The sequence below is a fragment of the Choristoneura fumiferana genome, chromosome 13 (genome assembly GCF_025370935.1).
Source record: "Choristoneura fumiferana chromosome 13, NRCan_CFum_1, whole genome shotgun sequence".
In the NCBI taxonomy this organism is placed as follows: domain Eukaryota; kingdom Metazoa; phylum Arthropoda; class Insecta; order Lepidoptera; family Tortricidae; genus Choristoneura; species Choristoneura fumiferana.
The window spans coordinates 15,933,888-15,952,450 of NC_133484.1; the positions used below are offsets into that span (position 1 = coordinate 15,933,888).

Sequence of the window (18,563 nt, forward strand, 5' to 3'; positions counted from 1 at the left end):
ACATCATTGACGAGCAAGTGTGATGAAAAATAATTAAGACAAGCACACGAGGATTTTGACATCACACTTACTATTTTTACAGTTATCTGGGCAACTAATCAGCGGGGTAAAGAAGTCGTTATCGTCAACGGCTTTCCCTTCTGCTCAGAAAATAAGTGGAATAACAAGGTATCGTGGAGGTGCACTCTGCACTGCCGTTGCAAGAGCCGGCTCCTCGCCACCGTGGACCGCGAAATAGTTCGAGGCCCCTCCGAGCACAATCACGAACCCCCCAAATATATCATACGGAATGGAGTATACCTAAAAATTTGATTCAGGCCGCCTGCTACTGAACTAACAGGTTTTCATGTAAATAATCACTGTTTCTTTATTACATTCGATTTCGTTTCCATACATTCTTAAACCAATCAGTTATTTTTATTATTAACCAATTTGTCTGCGAAGGACTTGCTTATATAATTCTTACGGGATAGCGATCCCGTAAGAATTATGAAATTTACCACCGGGAAAAAAAGTATTGTATGGGTTTATCCAAGTAATAAACTATTTATTGTGTGCCAAATTTCCCCCGTGCCGAGTGTCGTAAAAGGCGACTAAGAGACTTAGTGCAAAAGTGAGCTCCGGACTCCAGCACTGCAGTAAGCAAAAACCACTACACTCAGTTCCCATGTGTATCCATGAAGGTTCGAAAGCAATTCTCAATTGGCGACCACCATTACCCCGTCAAGAGTATAACAATTTAATAGTAGAAGTGACAAATTTCATCAAAATGTTATCTGGACGATTAATCAGCGATGCAAAGAAATGGTTATCGTTAACGGCTTTCCCTTCTGCTCAGAGCATAACGCTGCTTTTAAACAAAAGGGCCACAAAACAAAATTGTTATTTTCCAGGAGAGCACACATTGAAAATTTTACAAAAGTCAACGTCAGCGTTGTCAAAAATATCCTATCTACCAAATTAAGTCTCCGGCTGAGTCAGATTCGAAGAATGATTCGACAAGGTTGATTTTTCACACGATTTTTCAGTAAAACGTGGGACTTCTGGACCTCGTTATATATAAAAAAATACTAAGGAAACTGAAACAACTTCTTTCGTAAAACTTCTTACGACGTCGCAAAGTTTAAATCAGTGTACATTTTGAGCAAAAGTCAAACTAAGTCTAATACTGTAACCATTGCAACAATCAAAAAAATTACAGTGTGCAGGCAGCCAGGTTTTATTAAGGGAGGTTAAAGTAACGTATTTCTGTAACTTAACCATGTCATTTTTTTAATTAATAAACTAAAATTTAAACTTTGTTAACTTTCTTACAAAATTATAATTGCCAGCAATGTACAGCAAAGTAAATTGACAAGTATCTGTTGGCTGTCATTTACACCTACTTACTGTATGAATTTAGAAACATTTAGCAAGCATTATATGTAGGTAGGTATTTTTATGGTACAACATTATTGGTTATACTGGTCCAGGGACGTAACGAATGTGGAGTTATTGGAACTGAAAGCGGAACCAGGTGTTTTCAATTTAGTTTATCGGAACCAGAAACGGAATCGGAACCGAAAACTGAACCGAAACAAAAACCGGAGCCTGAGTGATAAGTGGACGAGATGTTAGTGTAGCACGTGGCAAGCGGGGCGATGAGCGAATGGCTGGTATTGCCACCGCGCTAAGCATTGACATCCGATATAACTTCTGTTTCAAAAGTAACGGTATCGGAACCGAAACGGATGTGTAAAACTAAACGGAAGTTCCGACTTAACGGAAACGGAATCGGAGCTCCGTAGCATCCCTGAAAGTAAGTATCATTTGAGTTAAATGAAAACATCACAAGCAAAGCAAGCATTCGGACATTTCACATAATAAAACTCTTTAGCATAAAGCAATAGTAATATATTAGGCGTTATTTAGGGTTCCGTACCTCGAAAGGAAAAAACGGAACCCTTATAGGATAACTTTGTTGTCAGTCCGTCCGTCCGTCCGTCTTTTTGAGGAAAGAGGGAGGAGAACTTTTTATTCATTAATTAAAAAAGTTAAGCACACGAGGATTTTGACAATACACTAACTATTTTTTAGTTATTTGGACAACTAGTCAGCGGGGTAAAGAAATGGTTATCGTCAACGGATTTTCCTTCTGCTTAAAACATAAGCTGAATAACAGGGTATCCTGGAGGTGCACTCTAAACCATCGTTGCAATAGCCGTCTTGACGCCACTGTGGACCACGAGATTGTTCGAGGCCCCTCCGAGCACAATCACCAACCCCCCAAATATGTCATACGGAATGGAGTATACATTAAAATTTGATTGAAGCCTTAGGGCTGCCTATTCACTGAAGCGGAGTGAAGCAGTGGAATGGTGAGCGAGTTAAATATCTACCAATACAATTTCAAAAAAACTGAAGCTGTTTGCGTAACCGAAATATCCAAACTATTTAGTTAATTCTAAAATTGTCTTTTTATTAATTATATATGTATCTTAGTCTGTAAGGCATTTGTTGTATGGGCCATGTCGCCCAAAATAAATGTTTTGTTACTATTATTAGTCATTACTTCATCAATTCAATCACGGATTAAATTTGTTGGGCCTTATATTCATTATTTAAAAAGTTAAGATAAGCGCAGGAGAATGGTTATCTATTGTTTGCCCGAAAGTTTATACTGATATATACTCGTAGTGTCGATACTCACCATTTACATGGATGGCAAATGACATTATGGCATGTGATACTTATGGCTTACAATGATTATGAAAAATGAAATTATTGAAATTAATATTATGTATAACAAAGATTCTGTCATTTGATTAATATGGTAAACAATGAGTAGTGCAAATGAATTTATAAGAAACAATTTTTTGGCGGTTGAATATTATAGCACATGAAATACGGGCAAGTAAAGGTATACCAAGAAATGGTTATCGTCAACGGCTTTCCCTTTTGCTCAGAACATAAGTGGAATAATAAGGTATCGTGGATATGCACTAAAAGCCATCGTTGCAAGAGCCGCCTCCTCGCCACCGTGGACCACGAGATAGTTCGAGGACCCTCCGAGCACAGTCACCAACCCCCCAAATACTTGTATATCATACGGAATGGAGTATACATTAAAATTTGATTGTGAAGCCTTAGAGCTGCCTATTCTGTGGAGTGGAGTGAAGGAGCGGAACGGTGAGCGATGTAAAAATCCACCAATAGGATTGCAAAAAAAATCTGAAGCTGTTTGCGTAACAGAAATATCCAAACTATTTTGTTAATTTTAAAATTGTTTTTTTTTTTAATTATATATCGCTGCTTATCAATTAAAACGGCCCAACTCAAAATCGAACTTTTTTCAGTAGAGCGAATTAAAAATAAAACAAATTTAATTTTGGAATATCTTGTATTAAAATGAACTTAAAAACATTCTTCTATGTGCTATTAAGTCCCTTGGTTAATCAAGAATAGCTGCAGTATAAACTTATAATGAAATGGCACATCTTTATAACAATAAAATAATAAAAACAGTGACTACTTTGAGTTAAGTCTTAATATTTTTAATATTATTATGAGCAAGAACGTCACAACTCTTAATACTTACACAGTAATATAAGAATTTATGACAAATAACTACCTATTTGTCTTTAGGTCATGTGATAAAGTAAATTTTATCATCAATAATGTCGTATCAGATTTTGTGCACAAAATATAACATAAATTTCTCTTTAATAACGACCCATCATGTATTGCGCACAAAATTTTACATCAAAATTATTGTCAACAAGGTCTGAATACAAATTCCGACGTCGGAGAAGGTCTAGATTTTGTTTTTAATTGCACATTAACGTTTGCGATACTTTCAATTATTCTCATTAATTACCTTTTATCATAATACAACATCTATTTAAGCATATAAAATCAAATTATTATCACGAGATTTATAATATTTACCGTATTAAAGACTTTTTAGTGTATTTTAGAATAAAAAATTGAGACCTTTAAAAACACAACATAATTATACAGAGCGGCAAAAAATTTGGCCCTCAAATGTATGCAGAATCGGTAATTTTGTAAGAAAGGTGGGCCAAATTTTGCGCCGCTGAGTATAATGATAAAACAAAATCATCTTCTAGGACATGGAATACTTTTCATCCCGGTCAAGAGTTCCTGTGGGATAAAATCGACTAAAACATCATTATCATCCGTAGGACGTAGGACGTCCACTGTTGGACATAGGCCTCCCCCATAGGTTTCCAGTTGCTTCTGTAATTCTGTTGGAAGCGGCCTGCATCCACCGTGAACCCGCAGCTTTAACCAGGTCATCCGTCCATCTCGTTGGTGGACGTCCTACGTTGCGTTTGTCGATTCGCAGTCTCCATTCGAGAACTTTTCAGTCCCAACGACCATCTGTTCTCCGTGCTATATGGCCTGCCTATTGCCACTTCAACGAGCTGATTCGCTTGGCTATGTCGGTGACCCCCGTTCTTCTACGTATCTCCTCATTTCTGATTCGATCCCGTAAAGAAACTCCGAGCATAGCTCTCTCCATAGCTCGCAGAGCAACTTTGAGCCATTTATAAGGCCAATAGTGAAGCACCACGTCTTGGATCCATATGTCATCACTGGCAAAACACACTAGACTTTCGTCTTAAGGCTCTTTGGGATTTTGGACGAAAAGACGTTGCGAAGTTTCCCAAACGCTGCCCATCCGAGTTGGATTCGACGATTGACCTCCTCCTCCAAGTTGGACCTATCTAATTGAACGGTGTGTACTAGGTATACATACGCGTCAACAACTTCAAGAACCGAACTCTCAACCATAAAAGGGGCAGTCACCACACGGACATTCGACATAAGCTTCGTCTTGTCCATGTTCATTTTGAGGCCTACCCATTGGGAGACTCGATTGAAGCCTTCAAGCATCGTGCTGAGTTCTTCCATCGACTTTGCTGTGACCACAATACCGTCGGCAAATCGAAGGTGCGTAATGTATTCGCCGTTGACATTGATGCCTAGTCCTTTCCATTCCGGAAGCTTGAAGGTGTTTTTCAGTGCAGTAAACAGTTTTTGAGATATCACATTTCCCTGTCTTACGCCTCTTTTCAAGGGAATCGCCTTGGAACTCTGTTCCTGTACTCTGACCTCGGACTTAGACTCGGACATAGTAGCGTTTCTATACAAATACATCAACACTTCGATATACAGATAGTCATATGGCATCGCTGGAGAGTCTCAAGCACTGCCTATATTTCGACCGAATCAAAGGCTTTCTCGTAGTCCACAAACGCTAGACATAGCGGCTAGTTAGACTCTTCGGTCTCCTGTATGACCTGCCGCAGCATGTATGTGGTCTACGGTACTATGGCCTTTTCGGAATCCAGCTTATTCGGGTTGTTGGAAGTCATCGAGCCTGTGTTCGAGACGATTTACAATGACCATGGAAAACAGCTTGTAAACATGGCTCAACAGCGAGATGGTCCTGTAGTTCTTCAATAAGGTGTTATCACCCTTCTAGAAGAACAACTTAACACCACCACGCTCTTGTTCCGTGCTTCTGGCGTTGTACCTTCGAGCAAGACTGAATTAAAGATCCTCTGAAGGATTTTAAGGACCGGTGATCCGCCCGCCTTCAGAAGCTCTGACGGCGTGATTCCGTCCTCACCCGGCGCCTTATTGTTCTTAAGCTGTTTCAAGGCCATCCTTATCACATACAGGCTGATATCCGGGATATTATTCTTATTAATAAATCCGAGAAGACCTTTCTTCTTTTGCTCTGCCACTGCAAGTTTTTGTTGCTAATCATCTCTGAAACCAACCAAAAATATTTTAGTGTAACGTGATAGCGTGATAAACTAGTCAATTAAATATAATGCTACTAGTTGTTGCCCGCGACTTTGCTCGCGTAGAAACCCTTTATCTCGGTAAATTCGTATTTTCCGTGAAAATAAGTATATATCTTAGGCCTCAAGTTATCTCTGTGCCAAATTTCATCGGGATCGGTTTAGTGGTTTGGGCGTGAAAATGTAACAGACAGACACATAGATAGCGTTACTTTCGCATCTGTATTATTAGTAAAGACTATAACATAACGTAGTGCCAATTCACGCTTGAATAATAAATAATTTGTTTCGTAAATAGTGGCTATATTTGCTTTAAATAAACTAGTTATGAGTATGGTCTATGGTGCATAGTGTCCCAATTAGCTATTATATCATTTAAGTATGGCTTACTTTATTCGATAGACAGGCATATTTTGCAATGTTAACAATAAAAATCGTTTTCCGTTTCGTAAATATAGGCTAAATTCTACATATGACATAAGTAGTATACTTACTTTTTCATGAAGAATGTTGCACTTCGTAATGTAACACTATTGCAAAAAAAAAGGCACAAATAATTAGCTTCCCTTTTCGTAAAGATGGCTGTATTTTGCGATGCAGCATTATTGCATAAACAATAAGCAACGATCCCGCGGGTTATTTCGCGATGTGCCGTTGTTCACCAGAGAATTGTAGTGAAGTTGTCAAAAACCGCGGCGCAACTGGCATGCGGCCGCTCTTACCGATAAAATAGCGTCGAGTTCCAACCAATCACATAACGGCACATTGCTGCCACGGGGTCATTTTTTGAAGTAGCAACTTGGGTGTCTTATTCACGACAAAGTTTAGCTTATTCTCCACGCAGTTTTATAGTTAGTACGAAAATGTAGTATTTTGCAATAGTGACTTATTTTAGATAAGCAGCGATATGTAAAGGTTTTTTAGGAATTTATTCTATGGGCCATGTCACCCAAAATAAATGTTTTATTACTATTATTAGTTATTACTTCATCAATTCAATTAAGGATTAAATTTGTTGGATTTGGCAGGAGAATTTTACTAATAATACACTAACTATTTACAGTTATCTGGGCAACTAATCAGCGGGGTAAAGAAATGGTTATCATCAACGGCTTTCCCTTTTGCTCAGAACATAAGTGGAATAACAAGGTATCGTGGATATGCACTAAAAGCCATCGTTGCAAGAGCCGGCTCCTCGCCACCGTGGACCACGAGATAGTTCGAGGCCCCTCCGAGCACAGTCACGAACCCCCCAAATATATCATACGGAAAGGAGTATACATTAAAATTTGACTGAAGCCTTAGGGCTGCCTATTCTCTGGAGTGGAGTAAAGGAGCGGAACGGTGAGCGAGGTAAAAATCCACCAATAGAATTGCAAAAAAACTCTGAAGCTGTTTGCGTAACAGAAATATCCAAACTGTTTAGTTAATTTTAAATTTGTCTTTTTTATTAATAATATATGTATCTTAATCTGTAAGGCATTTATTGTACTGGCCATGTCGCCTAAAACGAATCTTATTATTATTATTACTTCATCGATTCAATCAATCAAGGGTTAAGTTTGTTGGACCTTATATTCATTATTTATAAAATTTAAGATAAGCACACTAGGTTTTTAATAATAATACATTTTTACAACTATTTTTACAGTTATCTGGACAACTAATCAGCGGGGTAAAGAAATGGTTATCGTCAACGGCTTTCCCTTCTGTTTAGATAATAAGTGGAAGAACAATGTGTCGTGGAAATGCACTCTGAATAGTCGTTGCAAGAGCCGCCTCCTCGCCACCGTGGACCACGAAATAGTTCGAGGCCCCTCCGAGCACAGTCACCAACCCCCCAAATATATCATACGGAATGGAGTATACATTAAAATTTGATTTAAGCATTCCACTGTGGCTGCTCGTCCACTGAAGCGGGGCGAGGCAGTGGAGTGGTGAGCAAGATAAAAATCCACCAATACAATTGCATAAAACCCTTGCTCCTCTTCAATGGACAGAGAGTTAGTAACTAACTTTAAAATTCATACGAAACCAGGAAGCGGAGTGAGGATGCCGAGCGTGGAATAGTAACGTGCGTTAGCGGGGAAGCTCGGCGAATGAAAGAAATAGTCCGCAACTCCGCTCTGCATTACTTTCTCGCTCCGCTCCGCTATCTACCTCCGCGCCCATGTACATACTGCTTCACTCCGCCCCGTGTTTAGATCCGATTCAGCGGAAAGGCTGCCTAATAAGCCACTGAAGTAATTGGTTTTCATTAAAATAATCACTATTTCTTTATCACATTCGATTTCGTTTACATAAATTCATACGTAACCAATAAATTAGTTTTATTTTAGTATTAACTAGGTGTCGTCTGCACTTTGTCTGCGAAGGATTTGCTTATTGCTATCCCGTGAGAATTATGAAATTTATGATTTTTTTAAATTTTACCACCGGGATAAAAAAGTGTCGTATTGGTTCATCCATGTAATAAACTATTTGTGTGCCAAATTTCCCCCGTGCCGGGGGTGTCGTAAAAGGCGACTAAGCGGCCTGATGCAACAGTTAGCAGCAGCGCTCTCTATTGCGAACTATGAGCTCCGGTCTCCAGCACTGCGGTATGGATGGTAAGGGGAAACCACCTTGCTCAGTTCCCATGTAAATCGTCATGATGTTCGTAAGCGATTCTCAATTGGCGACCACCATTACCCGTTAAGAGTGTAACGATTTAGTAGAAGTTACAAATTTCGTCAAAATCTCTTTCAACATTCATAAAAAACACACTATTTATCTACAGTTATCTGGACGAATAATCAGCGAGGCAAAGAAATGGTTATCGTCAACGGCTTTCCCTTCTGTTCAGAACATAAGTGGAATAACAAGGTATCGTGGAAGTGCACTCAAAACCATCGTTGCAAGAGCCGCCTCCTTGCCACCGTGGACCACGAGATACTTCGAGGCCCCTGCGAGCACAGTCACCAACCCTCCAAATATATCATACGGAATGGAATATACATCAAAGTTTGATTCAAGCTTAATTAATAAGCTACCGAAGTCATCGTTAATTAATTAATTTATAAATCATTGAAAATGCACAGCATTACAGTTTGTAAAAATGCGTAGTGTGATTGTATTAATGATGACTATTTCTTTATAGACTTTGATTAAGTTTACAATAAGTCAAACAGTAGTATTTTTATGGAACCGCTCGGTCACCAGCAATATTTAATGTACATACCGCTATCTCGCGCGAATTATGCAATTTACTACTGAGATAAAAAAAACATGTGTTAACCTATCTTTAATCTAAGCTTTAAACTATTTATGTGCCTATTATCTTAAATGCCTATTTCATTAAATTATATTTAGCTGTTTTTGCGTTATGTGTAATAGACATCCTATAATAATTTAAAGTCATTGAAACTTTTTCACTTAAAATATATATAAGTAGGATTGTAAAAGCATGGTTCAGAGATCTGTGAAACGATAAGGACGCCTATTTACTTACCTTGTAATCTTCTCTCTATGTACCTGTTTTATGTATCGGTTAATATGTGTAGTGATGTTGAGAATAATAAGAAAAAATATTCGCCAAAATTCGGCACAACAATAAAAATACATTTAAACTTATAACAATAGAACAACTTTACATATTCAGTACGAGTAAAAAGTAAGAACGAAAGAACAAATATTCCAGTGCCGAAAGAAGAAAAAGGGCCATACTCAGCGCAGGTTTCAATATTTATTCATCACTGTATTGCAATGTCATTGTTTTCATCTTCGAAAAAAGTTTAGTTACGCAAGAATTGACACTTAATACCTATTTTTCTACAGTTATTTGGACGACTAATCAACGAGGCAAGGAAATGGTTATCGTCAACGGCTTTTCCTTCTGTTTAGATAATAAGGGGAAGAGCAATGTGTCGTGGAAATGCACTAAAAGCCATCGTTGCAAGAGCCGCCTCCTCGCTTCCATGGACCACGAGATACTTCGTGGCCCCTCCGAGCACAGCCACGAACCCCCCAGATATATCATACGGAATGGAAAATACGTCAAATTTTGATGCAAGCCCTAAGTAATAAAACACTGAAATAATTGGCTTTAATATTATCGTTATTATTATCCGTTGCCAGTGTCTTCGTTTCCGAAGATTCAAGATGATCGTTATTCCGTAGTAACTGTACAATTTCTGGAATAAAAAGAAACTTAGGTTTTAATGCAGGTTATAAACTATACGTCTGACTAAGGCGTAGGCCTCACTACGGCTAAACCTCCGCGGTTTTTAACTGCGTGACTTAAAACCGCCAGTACGGCCGCTTGCATTGTTTACTTGATTCACAAAGGCACGCGGTTAAAAACCGCGGCGGCTTAGCCGTATTGCGGGCTGGGCTTAATTCCATACAAATCTATTAAGCTGTTTTTGCGAGATAGGACAATAAACATCCAAACATTCAAATTTGTTCATTTGTTATATCAGTAGGATTAAAATTGCAGGACATTGTATTGTATTGTATTACATATAGTATTATTATTTAGTAGGTATATAAGAGTATGTAAGATTGTCTTATTTTGAATTGTAATTTCTTTGTTCTTTATGCTGTGCCAAATTTTGGCAAATAAATTTATTCTTTCTTTCTTTATATTTTCTTTTATTTGTCAGTTAAAAAAAATAGTTTCGCAAGAATTTGACAGTCGTATTCAATATTTACGGCCACTGTAATGCTGCCGAAACGTCGGGGTAAATATTACTCGTGTGTGTTAGCGTGATAAGTCCTGTGCGTATTTTGGGTGACTATGAGTAGTAAAAATCACAAAAGTTTAAGACATTATATAATATTTTTAAATATGTAGGTACATATTTATAAGTTATCGGGACTACTAATCGACAAGGCAAAGAAATGTTTATCGTCAAGAGTTTCCTATTATGCATGAATTTTTTTTTTTCATAAAAAAAGGTTTCAGAACTATTCTCGGCAAATTGACCGCGAGATACTTTCAGGCCCCCTTGACGTATGTTTCGTAAAATACTTTTTCTCAAACATCCAAGGAAATGTCGTCCTTATCTTCGTGACCATAGAACGCCAAGTACGTCATTGTATAGCACTTATTGAAGATTCGTTCTAATTTCAAATTAGAGGATAGTAATGGAAATTCATACAACATTGCCGGCCAAGGCCAGTGAAGAGATTGTCTTTTGTTTCAGTGGGTTTTATTTCTTCTATTGACCACTTCTATTACCAGAAAAAGAGCGTATCTTCACGGCACTTTCGTCCTTTTGTTAAGCGCAGTTTTTCGGCAATAACTCAAAAACGGTAAATCCGATCATGTTGAAACCAATTTTCGTTGAAAGTATTTATTAAGCGTTACATTTCCATATTTTTTTGACAAACGGTTTACAAGATAGAGGGGAGGGGGGACACAATTTTTGCAACTTTCGGAGCGATTATTTCCTGAAATCTTCACTTAATCAAAAGTTTTTGAGAAACCTTACTATCTTTTCAAAAGAGCGACGAACTATGTGCCACACGTTGATGCGAGTTAAAAAAATATTTTTATTTCAATTTCTGTTACGTGTATGGAGTGCCCCCCTATAAATATTTATTTTTGTAATTTAACTACAAAACTAAATAGCGGCTTTGACAAGACATCTGTACTTTAAATTTCATTGATACCTATACATCTTGTAGTTTTCGAGTAAAATGCCTGTGACATACGGACGGACGGACAGACAGACAGACAGACAGACAGACAGACGGACAGACGGACTTGACGAAACTATAAGGGTTCCGTTTTTGCCATTTTGGCTCCGGAACCCTAAAAACGTACCTAGTTCGTGATGTGTATTTACTTAAGCATATTTTGCATAAGCTTAGCTATCGTAAGGTCGCGGGTGAGCAAGGAAATTATTTTAGTTCATTGATATGGACCTCCGCAAAGTAACGCCTGATTCAATAAATTGTGTATTTACTTTTCAATCTATTGACTAGATTGTTTAATTAGAATAAATCAGGTGTTCAATAATAAACAAGGATTGGCATTTATTGTTAATAATTTATTAAAATAACTAATTAATAAGGTGTCCTCATTTTTTTATAAATAAAAGCATCACAAAATTACTGTATAGGTTTATGCCTAAAACGAGTAGTAGTTTTTTATTCAAATATAAGTGTTAGTGTTTCCGATATGAGTTCATTATCAAGTGACATACATGGTATTATTTATTTGGATTTATTTGAGAAAAGCATTATACAAGCCTTGTCCGCGAACAGGGATTGTCGGCGTCGTATCTCTAGATCGTATCTATAACTACTCGGCCGGCAATCCCCTACTTCGCGGACTCTGCAGTAATGTACTATAGCAGTTTGGTAGCGTTCTTAGTGAACAATTTTTTTAGTTTCCGTATCTATTCGCAGGTGACACCTTTTTCGTCTGCTGAAAATATTTGCTCTGTTAGACGTGTTTCGTTAGTTATTCATCATCATCATCGGCTTGTTTTAGTCCACTACTCGATATAGGCCTCTCCAATTGCACGCCACTGAGCACGATCCTCGGCCACTCTCATCCAGTTCTCGCCAGCCACCTTGCGAAGATCATCGCTCCACCTAGTCTGACCCACGCCACGCTTGCCGATCCTCGGCCTTTGGTTATTTAATAATATTTTTCTGGCTCAATACAAAATTGGACGCGAACGTTGAGACATATTTACGTGATGGAGTAACAAACATTAAAATATCCTTACACTAATAATGTATACATGTAGGATTAAAATTGCTGGTCATATTATTTAAAAGAAGTTTAGTTTTACAAGATTTACCAATGACACAACACGCTATAATTGCAGTTATCTGGACGACTAATCAACGAGGCAAAGAAATGGTCATCTTCGACGGTTATACCTTCTGCGCGAATAGAAAATGGAATAACAAGGTGGCATGGACTTGCACTCTGCACTGCCGTTGCAAGAGTCGCCTCCTCGCCACCGTCGACCACAAGATACTTCGACGTCCCTCCGAGCACAGTCACGAACCCCCCAGATATATCATACGGAATGGAGTATACATCAAAGTTTGATGCAAGCCTTGATAAACCACTGAAATCATCGGCTTTAATATTATCGATTTTATTCACTTTCAATTTCGCTTACTTTTATTAAATATTTTTACCCGGATAATTCACGTCTTAAATCGAGTTTAGCTCCGAGTTGGAAAACGGTGTTAAATACTCGTGCTGCGTCATCGGTGTGTGTGAACATACCTTTACAGATCGATGTTGTTAGTGTTGTGTGCTACCCTACATTTGACAGTTGCAATGAAAATGTTGATGAAAGCGTGGGTAGTTGTGTGCCGGTGTCAGTTTCGTCGGGTAGTCGCGCGAGCCTCTGCTCGCCTCTGCTCGGCGGCGCGCAGTGCGCGTGTTGCAGTAGCCGCTTGAGTCGCGTTGCTGCGAAGACGAAGGGCTACGGATTAGCCCGAAACATGTCGAGCTAAACTCGATTTAAGACGTGAGTTATCCGGGTCAATATATTTAATATGAGTGAGTCTCACGGTAAACAGCCAATATTTTTTTTAAATTTATGTCAAACTTGATATACTAGCCGTTGCCTGCGTCTTCGTCTGCGAAGATTCAAAATGATATTTCGTAGAAACTATACATTTTCTAGAAGCTTGAGGTAACTATACTCAGTTTAAGGTTTGAATTAACGGTCGAATTGTAACACACGTTTCTTGGTATCTCTAACACAAATGGACTAAAAATACCTATATGTACATTCCATAGCGGTATTTATCATCTTTTTACTAAAGAAGTTAACACAATTTTAAATACCTAATTTCGTTGTTTCACTAAAAAAAACGTATGCAGGTTTTACCATTAAGTTCCTTGCATTCAGAACTATCCTCGGCAACGTGGACCATTAGATAGGTAATTCCAGCCCCCCTCCCCCAGAGTACAGTCGCAAACCCCAGATTTGTAATAAGGAATGGAATGAATACATCAAAGTAATGAAATATAATTTTTCTCAAACATGCTATGTAATTTTGAACATGAAACTACCGTAAGACTCGCTCATATTAAATGATATTGTAACGGATCACTCACGTCTTAAACCGAGTTTAGCTCGACATGTTTCGGGCGACTCGGCGGCTGCCGCAACACGCACACTACGCGCCACCGGTCTGCTCGCGCGACTGCCCGACGAAACTAACACCGGCGCACAACTACCCGCATTTTTATCGTCATTTTTATTATCAATGTCTAATGTAGGGTAGCACACAACACTAACAACATCGCTCCGTAAAGGCACGTTCACACCAACCGATGATGCAGCACGAGTATTTAAAACTGTTTTCCAACTCGGGGGTACCGACAAACCGCAATCCCGGTTAAAATTCGGATGACGACTAATCTCAATGGCTTCACGCACTTTCCGCGGAATGAAAAACTTTTCTCTCGCAAGTACAGACACCTTATCAAACCTGATGTAATGCGTCAAATCCGAGTCCATTGAATGCTCGGCCACAGCAGAGCCTCTGTTGTCCTGTTTCCTCATACTACGTATGTGCTCCGATACCCTAGTAGACACGTTACGACCAGTCTCACCGATATGGCTCTTGCCACACGAACACGGAATCATGTATACCCCGGGACCACTCAGGGGCTCCTTATCCTTCGGCGAACATGTCGATCTAAACTCGGTTTAAGACGTGAGTGATCCGTTACAATATAATTTAACATGCTATGTAATGTTTATGTTGTGTTCCTTAAAACAGGCTTCAAAATATACTGTTGCAAGCCTAGGCCTGCCCGACAACATTCTTTTGTTTCAATGCAAAACGACAAATATATCCACGATAAAGGCCTTTATACACGAATTGAAATTAAGAATATAAATTTCTATGGTTAATTTATTAGTTATTGAATACATTCACAGGACTATGAATATTCTATATGTAAATATGTATATAAATATTGCTGACGCGCATTACGTCAAATTACTATTTAATTTAAATAATAAAGTATTATAATGTAGCTGATTAAACTGCCTACAGTTTGTGTATAATGGTCCTAAAAGCCAAACAGCAAACACTCCAAAAAATACATTTTGGCGGGATATTGCATGATGGAATAACAAGTCGGATGAAAATGGCTGATAATATTATTATTAAAAAAATCGTTTTATTAGATTAAGCAATGACATTGACAGTTTTAACAACTTATTACTATAATTACAGTTATCTGGACGACTAATCAACGAGGCAAAGAAATGGTCATTTTCAACGGTTACCCCTTCTGCTTGAATAGAAAATGGAATAACAAGGTATCATGGACTTGCACTCTGTACAACCGTTGCAAGAGCCGCTTCCTCGCCACCATGGACCATGAGATACTTCGAGGCCCCTCCGAGCACAGTCACGCACCTCCCAAATATATCATACGAGGTGGAGTTTACATCAGAATTTGATTTAAGCTATGCCACTGACTGAAACTCATTGGCTTTTATGAAAATAATTAAGATTTCCTATATATACATTATACCTGCAAACAACAAATAAAACAGTTTTCTTATTAATAATATAAATCTGGTAAACTAGCAACATGCGACTACGTTTGCGAAGATTTTGTTCACCGCTATCTCGTGAGAATCGTGCAATTTTCCGAGATAAACAGTATTTCATCTTTCGCTAAATTCGTACAAATCCATTGATCTGTTTTTTTGCGTGATCGGTCAACAAACATCCGAACTTGTCTTTTGCATTTATAATATAAGTAGAATTCAAATTGCTGGTATTTTTTATTAGTTGTTAGAAAAAAAATTGCTTGAGAAGGATTTGACAGTCGTTGTTTTTTATTTTAAATATGTGCTTATTTATCAGTTATCTGGACAACTAATCGAAGAGGCAAAGAAATGGTAATCGTCAACGACTATCCGTTCTACATGAATAAAAAATGGAATAACAAAGTTTCGTGGGCTTGCACAAAGAACTTTTGTTGCAAGAGTCGCGTCCTCGCTACCGTGGAACATGAGATACTTCGAGGCCCCTGCGAGCACAGTCACGAACCTCCCAGTTATATCATACAGAATGGAGTTTATTACAAAGTATGATTGATACGCGCCACTGAATTCATTGGCTCTCATGAAAATGGTGACGGATTGATTGATTGGTCCCGTGGGGTCCTAGCGCTTTAAAGCTTAACCCATTGAACTCATTGGCTTTTATGACAGCAATAACGGTTTATTTTAGCAAGCAATAAATCATGCATTTTTTTATGTATTAACCACATATGAACAACATAATTTTGACATAGCTACTAGCTGTTGCTCGCACTACGTTTGCGAATATTTTACCTCGTAAGAATTGTATAATGGTTGGAGATAATTTTCTTTGTTAATCCAGTTTATAAACTATCCGTTTGCCAAAATTCATAAAAATCTATCACATCATCATTTTTTGTGTGATGGGTCCAAAATTTAGCACTTACAATACGAGTATTAGTAGGATTAAAATAACTGGTCATTTGTATTCGTCGCTTGATAAGAAACTTGCTTCACAAACATTTAAAAGTCGTGTTTATTATTTTTAAATAGGTACTTATCAAACGGTTATCTGGACGAGTAATCAACGAGGCAATGAACTAGTTATCGTCAACGACTATCCATTCTGCATGAATAAAAAATGGAATAACAAAGTTTCGTGGGCTTGCACTTGTACCAAGAACCTTCGTTGCAAGAGCCGCCTCATCGCCACCGTAGACCACGAGATACTTCGAGGCCCCTCGGAGCATAGTCACGAACCCCCCAGTTATATCATTCAGAATGGAGTTTATTACAAAGTTTGAATTAAGCCTTGATACGCGTCACTGAATTCATTGGCTCTCATGAAAATGGTGACGGACGATTCCTTTTTACTTTGATGTGAAACAAGTTAATATTGATTGGTTCCGTGGGGTCCTAGCGCTTTAAAGCTTTTCAAAGAAATATCAAAATGGTTAGTAGACGTCACAGGAGACCGAAGAGCAGTACTACAACCAAGAGTTTACAGTGACCGTACTCGATAGCGACGACGTAAATTATTTGTAGAGGCGCTGTACAATTCACCATACAAATAATTAACGCCGTCGCTATCGAGTACGGTCACTGTAAACTCATGGTAGTGGTACTGGCAGTTTCCTCGGACATATAATAAGAGTAGCTTAGCTATTGAAAGAGGAAACGCCTGCCGGCATCTTCGGGACTTAGCCAGAGGGGGGTAAATACTTTGAGTACTAATTTGTTTTAGTTTTAGGTTTTATTTTATTCAAGTATTTTAAGTTTATGTACATAGTTTTAATTTAATTATTGCCAAGTTATATGAATAAAAGTTACATTATTTAGAGTAAATTCTTTAATTGCAAGGACAACTAAAATACCAGCAAATTCAGAATTTGATGAAGGTTTTTATAGTTTGAATGTACAGATATGTAACAATATATAGGTATTTTTTAAATTAATAACATGGTTGTGGTTGTGATATAATGACAACCACCTATCTTGCGTGTCATAAACACGCCTAGTTTTGATTTTGACCGAGTAGAATTCGCCTAAAGTACCCAATATCTCTCAACACGAGGCAGTTCCATTTTACGAAATGAGACCGGAGCGGAAAATGTTGTATTGTGAGTAATTCAAATACAAGCGACCGACAGAATGTATAATATTTTCGACCGAATTGTGTCACTCTTGGTTCTCAGACATTTTACTTATATCATCCACTTAGATAAAAGTCCATGATTACAGCTGATCTAAAATAATCTTTTTTTTTGTTCGTTCTGAATTAAAATTCCTTATTTTGTCGGAAGTGCAAGTTGAACCATTTTTGACCAATATATATTTTTCTATGTAGGTAAGTTTCGTTTTTAGCCATGATTTCATGTCTCACCTGAAATCTGCCGATGATGAAATGAGATAATACGTTATGATGTCGTATTGGACAAAGCTACAGCTATCGGAATTATCGAAATCAAAATACCTAGTTTTGCTTATTTTAAAAAAGCCTAAGTAAACAAGGGATACGAGTAGGTACTTCAGTCGAAACATTGCGTGAGGCGGGTCTCTGTTCTAATTGAATGAAACCTATTGAAACAGCACGCCGCACAGCGTCGTGCCCCTGCGACTTAGCGTAGACTCTTAATGAGTGTTAAAAGTACCGGCTACTTTGCTAGATGTTTGATTAATACAGTGACCGATGATACTAAACATTAAACCGTTTGTTTATAGAGCATATTAACACAACCGGCTAAGCGTGGTTCGGTCTTAGGGGAAAAAAAAACTTTGTAATGCGTCTGTGCTCTATGTACTTAAACGCGTAGTCAGTTTGACTTTTTTATTATAAAAAGTCTCAGTGCCTGAGGTTAACTTGCACTAGGCTGTTTTTGTCTTTTAATTTTATTTATATTCTTATAATATGTTTTGTATCTTGTTTGTCTGTTTGTTTCTGTGACCTACTTACTATGACCTGTTTGAATTCATTTCTGTATCTAAATGGTTCTCTGCCAGAATTGCTTTTATGCAACAAGACCGCTTGATGTCTATCGTGCCTTTTAATTTTTGTTCTGATTTGTGGCATTCAATAAAGAATATTTGTGTTGTTTGGTAATTATTTACTTACATAAGTTCATTGCTAAAACTTTTCATTTTTAACACAAGCTTTTCTTCTTTACTTGCGCTCATGATTGCAGTCATACTCATAAGTATTACAGCACTCGGGACTTATCATGCTTGACAATAT

At 37.9% G+C, this 18,563-nt stretch overlaps 1 protein-coding gene across 2 annotated transcripts in view; it reads left to right on the forward strand.

Annotated features, from left to right (window-relative positions):
* The window catches only part of LOC141434168 (uncharacterized), a 500,735-nt gene that overhangs the window by 269,769 nt on the left and 212,403 nt on the right, over positions 1-18,563 (forward strand). Inside the window, exons 5-6 of one of the 2 annotated variants that reach the window (XM_074096514.1) lie at positions 12,641-12,852; positions 15,030-15,110. The exons of the other annotated variant lie outside the window; for it this stretch is intronic. Coding sequence (XP_073952615.1) covers positions 12,641-12,852; positions 15,030-15,095 — 278 coding nt within the window. The 3' untranslated portion in view covers positions 15,096-15,110. Of the gene's footprint in view, positions 1-12,640; positions 12,853-15,029; positions 15,111-18,563 lie in introns of those variants that run through there. 2 annotated transcript variants of the gene reach the window in all.